This window comes from Cebus imitator, unplaced genomic scaffold, assembly GCF_001604975.1.
Source record: "Cebus imitator isolate Cc_AM_T3 unplaced genomic scaffold, Cebus_imitator-1.0 Scaffold257, whole genome shotgun sequence".
Taxonomy (NCBI): Eukaryota; Metazoa; Chordata; class Mammalia; order Primates; family Cebidae; genus Cebus; species Cebus imitator.
The window spans coordinates 1,946,222-1,956,063 of NW_016107572.1; the positions used below are offsets into that span (position 1 = coordinate 1,946,222).

At 34.7% G+C, this 9,842-nt stretch overlaps 1 protein-coding gene across 4 annotated transcripts in view; it reads left to right on the forward strand.

Annotated features, from left to right (window-relative positions):
* CAMSAP2 (calmodulin regulated spectrin associated protein family member 2) overlaps positions 1 to 9,842 on the forward strand; it is a 118,133-nt gene that overhangs the window by 84,487 nt on the left and 23,804 nt on the right. For 2 of the 4 annotated variants that reach the window (XM_017499395.2, XM_017499397.2), the window contains exons 5-7: positions 2,111 to 2,143; positions 5,689 to 5,830; positions 6,196 to 6,335. In XM_017499395.2, coding sequence (XP_017354884.1) covers positions 2,111 to 2,143; positions 5,689 to 5,830; positions 6,196 to 6,335 — 315 coding nt within the window. The remainder of the gene's footprint in view (positions 1 to 2,110; positions 2,144 to 5,688; positions 5,831 to 6,195; positions 6,336 to 9,842) is intronic. The other 2 variants (XM_017499396.2, XM_017499398.2) reach the window with 1 other exon arrangement.

The window sequence follows — 9,842 nt, forward strand, 5'->3', positions numbered from 1 at the left end:
AAAAAAAAAAAAAAAAAAAAGATTAACAAGATAACAAGTCATGCAGTGACAAGTCACAGCCGTGATTAACTCCCAACTTCTTGAGGTCTCCAATAAAGACCACACCAAACCAGTATCTTCCTAGAATGGCCTGAGAGCACCTAGAGGTAGTTCAGGAATTATCCTACCTTTCCAGAATGTTGTAGATACCCAGAGGAAGACATGAACTATTTGGATGGTATTAATGGCAGGTCCTAAAACAACTAGCCAAAATTTAGGATCAGCCAAATGTGTATTATAAAGACAATTGAAAAGAGTACTTGAAATTAGAACTATTCTATGGACTGCCTAGGTTGACCCCCTTGTCAGTGGAAACTTAATAAAAGCTTTTTCACCTGTTATCCATGGTTTTTAAAAAACCATTTGTTTCTTGCCTGGTGGTCCTGGTAAAAAGGAAAAAGAGGGGGGAAAAATCCTTTGTCCTGATTATTTACATCTTAAAACAGGATTTGATGTTGCAGTTTGCTTAATTCTTCCCTGAAAACCGAAAGGATAGTTGCTGATCACTTCAGAAATGGAGTTATTCTTCAGCAAGGAACTTACGCTATGTATTTGAACTTTTTGAAGCATAAGTATATAAGTATGCATAGTATAAATATTTATTTGTTCTTTTAGTACATTTACTTTTTAAAAATTTCCTTCAAACAGCCACTCTGCAGGCTTCCGTTTTCCCCTAAGAGGATTGCTGTTACCAATTTAGATCAATGGAGGGGCAAGAGAAAGGCCAGAGCAGTCTGAATTAGTAAAAAAATGAAAAATCCAATTATTACGTATTTTACAAGAAATACAGAATAACTTGAACCATTAGAGACTCCTTTGTACACCTGCTGTTAGGAAGAGTCCACAATGATTTCTTGTTATCACCAGTTTCTATTTAATGGGTTCTTCTAGTCCAGAAAACAAAAAAATCCCTGTCTTTTAAAATTTCCGTTACAAATTAGAAACCCTGGCACGTTTTCAGTGGCTTCCTGCTCTTTGGTCCTCCTCTTGTACTTTCTGTGGCTGTTGTAACTGCAGCTGCCAAAAATGTCCAGTTAAATGGGAGATTTAAATACATGCTACAAAATTACTGAGGCTGTTCTTCCTGTTGCTATAAGAAAAATTTTATGCTGTATATAGGAAACTGGTATATTTCTGATTCTTCAAGTGACATTTTTCTACTTCTTAAAGTTCTTGAAAATACTTTATTCATGTTTTTCTAAATAATCTTATTTTTCTGTTAATGTATACAGGAAAAACTTTTTACATAAAAATTTTGAGTGCGAATTTTAACTCAGATCCTGTTTACTTTGGTTCACTTCAACAAATATTTAGTCAGAGCTAGAAATTGTTTTAGCAGATACAAAGGTAAACAATCACAACTTATTAATTCATGTTATCTGAAATTATGGGTTTATTATATTCGCTTTTTTGAAGAAGAAAATTAGGGTCTTTGGGACAGCCCTAGATGGTAAACTTAATAGCATTTGTGTTCTGTTTATGTGAGTAGTTACTTGCTTAACTGGTAACAATTGCCAAATAGGTTTTTTTCTATTAATTAAAAGAAACTTTTTATATAGTGAAAGAAATGATAATCTTGATATATTCTACTATATTATTCTTTGCTTTATACTTGTTTTTATTGAAATTATCTTTCTACTTTGCCTTTTGGGGGAGAATATTGCTTTATCAGTTACAGTCTACTAATACCTAAGAACTAGATTGCAAACCTAGCTGTAGAATCATTTTACTTCCCTTTTGTGACATAGATTTATTTTTTAATATGATATATGATTCCAAAACTCAGAAATAAAATTTTTGCTGCTAAAGTATACAGTATATATTCTAGCTATCCTAAACTGAATATCTGTATGGGAAGAGGAGAGATACAGGAGAAGATGGTGGTCTTTATCATTAGCAACCTATATATTTTAACTAAACTATTAACATATGAAATGTCAAGAGAACTATAAACTTGGAACTCCACTATCAAAAGCTTTACTATAATTTGTTAATTGAAGATAATTCTGATGAATTTTCCCCTTACCTTTTGCTTTCCCCTTTTTCCCCTCCCCCGCTGCTTCCTCTGAAGTCTCCTTCCAAATGGTTTTGGAAACTGGTTCCAGTAAGTTGGCTCAGCTACTTCAGTTTGCTCTCCGGAATTGTAATTGTAGAGTGGTATTGTTTGTCTTGCTGGTAAAGTTGTTTATGTAACTCTGTTAGTCACTGAATAGAGATTGGATTTTAAGGTATTTTGTCACGTACTACGGAAAGATAAAAGATGTAGCCAAGGTTTAGAAATTCTAAAAATAATTTAAAGGGTAAACATGCTATTGCTAACCTTGTCAGTATTCACAGACTATCAGTAAGTAGGAAAAAAAAAAAAAAACCACCAGAGTAGCTTCTCATTAATTTAAATAATTTTAGTAAATATGAATTTGAATTGCAAGTTTAAATTGTCTGGATTTAAAATCATCTTTGTGGGCTGGGTGTGGTGGCTCATGCCTGTAATCCCAGCATTTTGGGAGGCTGAGGCAAGCAGATCACCTGAGGTCAGGAGTTCGAGACCAACCTGACCAACGTGGCGAAACCCCGTCTCTACTAAAAATACAAAAATTAGCTGGGTGTAGGGGCAAGCGCTTGTAATCCCAGCTACTCAGGAGGCTGAGGCAGGAGAATGATTTGAACCCGGGAGGTGGAGGTTACAGTGAGCCAAGATTGCACCATTGCACTCTAGCCTGGGAGACAAGAGTGAGATTTCGTCTCAAAAATAAATAAATAAATAAATAATAAAAATCATCTTTGTGGCCAGGTGTGGTGGTCCACGCCTGTAATCCCAGCACTTTGAGAGGCCAAGGTGGGAGGATTGCCTGAGCCCAGGAGTTTGAGACCATCCTGAACAACATATTGAAACCCCATCTCTATTTTTTAAAATTATCTTTTTGACAGAATTGTTTCCTTTTCAGGTTGAATTGTAGATGACACTTCACTTTTTATGTGATTTAAAAAGCAGAAGGTTTTCTGTGACCTCACCAGTAGTGGACCAAAACCATATTCTGATTTGACTTAAGATTGATCTTTCAGATTTAAATATGGGGATGGGTGTGTTAAACCACTTAAGAACTATTTTACACCCTCAAGAATAAAACTCTGATTTAGAAATATACCATAATAGCCAGATGTGGTGGCCCACACACATAATCCCACACTTTGAGGGGCCCAGACACGGGCAGATCCCTTGAGCCGAGAAGTTTGAGACCAGCCTAGGCAACTTGGCAAAACCTCATCTCTACAAAAAATACAAAAACTAGGCAAGCATAGTGGTGTACACTTGTGGTTCCAGCTACTGAAGAGACTGAGATGGGAGAATCAACTAAGTTCAGGAGGTCGATGCTGTAGTGAGCCATGATTGTGCCACTGCATTCCAGCCTAGGCGATAGAGTGAGATGCTGTTTCTTTTAAAAAAAAAAAAAAAAGAAAGAAAGAAAGAAATATACCATAATGTTGAAATATAAAAATATAGGGTATTCCATCTAAATGCCAAACTTCTAAGTTTGCAGAAAGAAAAGGCGTGTTTCCATGCAGTGAGTTTATAAAGCATATATAAAAGTCTCTTTTATGAATTGCAGATGAACCTTCTGAGAGTTGCACATAATCTCAAGATTTAAAGTTGGTTTACCTAATATATCTTCTAGAATATAATCTTTAGGAAAACGTTTTGGCATGCCATTCATAATTCTCTGATTATCTAAACCATAGATACTTATGGCTAATGTCATATAAAGCTGTGTGTGTATGTGTGTATGTATGTGTGTACATGTGCTTGTTTGCACACATCTTGTACAGAAGTGCTACTTTGCAGGAGGGAGTAGAACAAATCACATAATTCAATTCTTTGTTCCATGACCCTGGGTGCTTGGCTCAGTCCACTTGAGGTCATAGGCTGAAAACAAACTACTAGTCCCAGCCCAATTTAGAGGATATCCAAGAGGCAGACTGTTTTGATCCTAGATAACCAAAGAAAAGAGTGTAAGGATCTGGAACAGTACTCATTGTGAGAAAGGCAGCTGAAGCCTAGAACATACCACTGTACTGGCTGATTTCTTTTTTCTTTCTTCCTTTCCTTTCCCTCCCCATGGTTGATTTTAAACTGTCTCTTAGCAGCAAAGTGAGGAATTTTTCAAAGGATTATGAAAAATCATAATCAATTAAAGAATCTATATAGTACCTGCAAGTAATTTTTTTCTGAATATAGTTACCCCCTGAATTAGGGATGTACTCTTATAAACAGAGTCTATTATGCAGTAATTAATAAGAACCTTCAAAAATCTTCAAGAGGAAAACATGTTTCGTGAATTTTGTCCTTGGGTAGCCAGTGAGAGATATGCATTAATAAGTATCTCCTTCTTCATTAATGCTGATGCTTTTCTGAGAGATAGCATTGAAAAGAAAGATAACTTCACTACCAAATGTTGTGTTCTCTTTCAATAAATTTTTATTTTTCTATTTTTATTCTCACAAAAGTGTTTTATCTCATAATTATATTTTAATCATAACATATAGAGATGACCAATTTAGATGGAATTAGAAGAAAAATTAGTTTTGATAACCTTTTAAAAAACTATCAGTAACTTACACATTTTGCTAATAAAATACTTTAGTGTGTACATTCACTAAATCTTCAGCATTACTTTTCTTGGCTTTAGAAGAGCTAGCAGCTAATAATAGCTGACCTTTATTGATTGCTTGCTTGTGCCCAGCAGGGTGCATAACACTTTGTGTCTTCCAGTGGTTCTATAAAGTCAGTATTATTAACCCAGTTTTCAGATGGAAAATGAGAAATGAGAGTTTAAGTAACTTGTCCAAAATCACAAAACTAATAAATGGCAGAACCAGGATCTGAATCCCAGTAATCTGACCCAAGACTTTTTTGTTCTCTTAACTACTTTTATAGTATGTCTCAGTTTTTAGAGAACTATTTTAAAACTTTCTATTTAGCCACACCAAGCAATCTTTAGAAAACAAAGGTTTCTTCTCTTTTTCTGAGGGGGAGCAAGAAACCATATACTTGCTCAATTATTAGTTCAATGAAACTTAAGTTGGGAGGGTTTTTTGTTTGTTTGTTTTTTTTACTTTCAAAGTTGTTAACTATTTGTGCTGCCTCAGCATTTAAATGATTACCCAGAATGTCTTGGTGATACCATTCCAGTTCCTCAAATTTCTTTTATGAAGAGTATATTCTTCTATCTTCCCCCTTATTTTGATAACTTTCTACTTGAATGGTATTCTTGCTCTTCCCATATAAGAACTTTCAGTCTAAATTAAGTCTGACATTAAGTAGATGAATTTTATTATCTTCAAAAGAGGAAAACTGATTATTTGGATGCAAAGTGTTCAGAATCTGTTTTGTGATGCTTTTATATTGAAATATTTAAGCTAAATGTCATAAATTAGCAGTATGTTAAGTATTGAGCTTCAAAACTATAGCTGTTGTTGTGTATATTTAACTTTGGTAATACCTAGAGTTATTTAGAAAAAAGGAGTATTGGTGAGTGGTCTTACTTCTCATGATCTATTTTATCACCGATACATTAGAATTTATGGTACTGATGTTTTCCCTATGCATTGCTTAGTACTTATTTATTTTCATGTCTTTTTTTAATATTGTAGGCTCGTTATAGGAAAGAGCAAACATTGCTTAAGCAACTGCCTTGCATTCCATTGGTAGAAAATTTGTTGAAAGATGGGACAGATGGCTGTGCATTAGCTGCCCTTATTCATTTTTACTGTCCTGATGTTGTCAGATTAGACGGTAAGTGTTCCAGTTTAATATTTCTAAACTGTAGACAGATGGTAACCAATATTTAAGACAATATTATTTTGCCCTCCAGCCTAGATAACAGAGTGAGATCCTGTCTCAAAAAAAGAGACAATATTATTTAATATGTAATGAAGACTTTTTAAAAAAAGAACATTTATATATAATTCTAAGGGAGGTAGTTTAAAAAAATAGTGCTTGGTTTCTAAGTCTTTCTGTAGAATGACTACTATATTTATAAATGTATGTTTGTTAACCAGAATTGTATATTTGTACTAATTACAAGATGGATATGAAATATGAAATATTTGTTATCAAATTAATCCAAAGCTACCACCTTGCTCTTTTCTTATTTGAAGATATTTGTTTGAAAGAAACTATGTCTTTGGCTGATAGCCTGTATAATCTGCAGCTGATTCAAGAATTTTGCCAAGAATACTTGAACCAGTGTTGCCATTTCACCCTGGAAGATATGCTCTATGCTGCTTCATCCATAAAGGTAAATTAAATTATTCCTTTTTTCCCTTTGCTTTGTTAAAATATGTTGTTATTGTTCAAAAAAATAATAGTAAAACAAGGCCAGGCACAATGGCTCATGCTTGTAATCGCAGTACTTTGGGAGGACAAGGCGGGGGAATGCTTAAGCTCAGGAGGTTGAGGCTGCAGCAAGCCATGATTGTGCCATTGCACCCCATCCTGGGCAACAGAGCAAGACCCTGTCTCAAAAAATAAGTAAATAAATGAAATTTTAAAAATGAAAAATAAACCATAGAACAAGATATATAAATGACCTAGCAACTTTAAGTTTATAGATCAACTATATCAGTCAAAAGAGCTTTTGAAGAAACAGTTTTTGTTTGATTTTTAATCTTATGTTTTTGAATACACTGTTATTAGCTACAAGTTTCTTTCATAGTATAAAGCCAAACTTAAAGTCATATACACAATTGGCCAGGTGTAATGACTTGTGCCTGTAATCCCAGCACTTTGGGAGGCCAAGGTTGGCAGAATGCCTAAGCTCGGGAGCTTAAGACCAGACTGAGCAACATGGTGAAACCCCATGCCTACAATAAATAAAAAAATTAGCTGAGTATGGTGGCATATTCCTGTGGTCCCAGCTACTTGGGAGGCTGAGGTGGGAGGATTGCTTGAGTCTGGAAGGTGGAGGTTGCAGTGAGCTGAGCTTCCACTGCACCCTAGCCTGAGCAACAGAGCCAGGCCCTGTCTCAAAAATAAGAAAAAAAAACATCATGTACAAAATTGATCTGTTGTCTTAACGTTTGCAAAATAGAGAATAAGCCATTAAATGTTTCTGGACCATGCTTACAAATAGTAAGATTCTTTATAAATAATGAACTTCTTTTTTCTTAAAGAATTTTTAATTAAAAAATTAATTGAAAAGTAAGATTATGTACTAGTTAACTACCATTATGCATTAATATGTGATATGTATAGTTACATGAAATGATATGGTATCCTTGCACATTTTTATGTGTATGATGAGTCATTGAACATTAAATTGAAATTTAGTTTATTCTCATTAGATTATATATAATTGTTCTTTAGCTATCAGACTATCTGAAATTTGTCACTTTTATTGCCCTTTGACTGTTGGCTAATGTATGCTGTCAGATTGTGTTAAAAGAATACAATTTCACCTGGATAGTATTATTTTCTTAATTTTAAGTTGAATATAGTTTATTTACATTTGATGTTAAATGTTAAAAATAATAATCATGGCCAGACATGGTGGCTCACACCTGTAATCTTAGCACTTTGGGAGGCTGAGGTGGGCGGATCACTGAGACCAGGACTTTGAGACCAGCCTGGCCAACATGGTGAAACCTCACCTCTACTAAAAATAGAAAAATCAGTTAGTCGTGGTGGTGTGCACCTGTAGTCCCAGCTACTCTACAGGCTGAGGCAGAATAATCACTTGAACCTGGGAGGCAGAGGTTGCAGTGGGCTGAGATGGCACCACTGCATTCCAGCCTGGATGACAGAATAAGACTATATCTCAAAAAATCATCATCATCATCATCATCATGAATAGGTTTTTGAAAATCATTACATTCCCAATTTTGAAAAGTTGTGTTATGAATACTATTATTTTTAATACTTCAAGAATTATTTATTCTCCAGATATTATTTTAGTAATATTAGTGTTGTATTTTACGTGAGTCAATAATATAAAGTCAATTCAGAAATCAGAAGTGTTTTCTAGTTGAGCCATATTAATTTATGAAATACCGAACTACAATATAAAAACTTTAGGCGGGGAGTGGTGGCTCATGCCTATAATCCCAGCATTTTGGGAGGACAAGGCAGGAGAATGGCTTCAGTCCAGGAGTTTGAGACCAGCCTGGGCAACATAGTGAGACTTTTATCTCTACAGAAAATAAAGTTAGCCAGGCATGGTGGCACACACCTGTAGTCCCAGCTACTCAGGAGGCTGATGTTGGAGGACTGCTTGAACTTAGGAGGCTGAGGCTGCAGTGAGCCATGATTGCATGACTGCACTCCAACCTGGGTGACAAAGCAAGAGCCTGTTACCAAAAACAAAACAAAAATCATGGGGGCTTTCTCTTTTAATTCTTAAAGGTTAAAAAAAAAAGTGTTTAAAATAGTAATTTATTTGAAGTTCAATATTTGCTCTTGCTAAAAACATGGTGGGTATCATATGCATGTTACATAAACTCAGGCACAGCCCGTGGATGCAGTTTTTGTTCTGGTAGACTATTTGAAATGGGAAAACTAACTGGATACATCTATTGCTTTTGAAGAATTTTAGGATTTGTTTGCAGCTACTCTAGATACCAGCGTTGCATGTGCATCATTGGAGCCAAGCCCTAATTTAAGACACTGAAGAAACTACAGAATGCAAATGTGTAAAAGTTACTAAGATGAAAAGAAAGGAGCATTAAACAAGTTTGTCAGAAAAATATAAAATGGCCAAAATTGGAGATTATTATACCTTTTTTAGAACATTTCAGGACCCACACTAATATTTGAAAAATATTTTAGCAAGAAACTATTATGTGCTAGACACTGTGCTGGTCCTGGGGATTTGGTCATTTATTTACTCATCAACAGATATTTACTGAGTATCTCCATGTGCTGGACCCTGTTCTCAGCTTTGGGGATGAAGCAGTAAATGAAACAGCAGGGTAAATGATAGAGCCAGTGGGAAAGGCATTTCCAAAATAAGCCACTACTCCTACTGACCCGAAGTTGTACCCAGTCTCTTGTGTCTGACATATCAAAAAAAATTTTTTTTTATTAATGTTGAAGGTTTACACCCTTGCCATTTATATCAGAATGAAAGTTAGGAGATATCATTTCCATATATATCTTGTAATGTTTTTTTCTGATATTTTCAGGCAATACCAGAAATGTTAATTTTTGTTAATACCAGAAAAGGCATTAACAAGATATCTACATTGTTTATCAGCTAAAAATTTAAATGCTACTTCTCTAATCTCAAAGGAAAAAAACTGACTCACTAAATACGTGGAGACATAAGATTTGTTTAATTTGGTCTGTGGTATACTTTGGACTTCCAATACATAATATACAGTCCTGATGTTTAGATCAATTTTGTCCGAGTATGATCCATATAAAAGTATTTTCTTAAATTAGGTATATTTAAACTAGATGATAATCTACAGAAAGGGCTTTGGTCACTTTCTGTATCTTTCCTTATTAGAACCAAAGCTTTGACTTCATTTGAATATCTTTTTTTTTAATTCAATATTATTTTAAGCTTTTAGCTTAAGTTCAAATGTACATGTACAGGTTTGTTACATGGGTAAACTTGTGTCCTAGGAGTTTCTTGTATAGATTTTTATTTCTTCACCCAGGTATTAAGACTAATACCCATTAGTTACTTCTCCTGATCCTCTCCCTCCTTCTATTTCCTTATTAGATCTTGTGGATAGGCAGCAGTTTCTGTTGTTCTCCTCTTTCTGTCCATGTGTTTTCATCATATAAGTGAGAGCATGTGGTA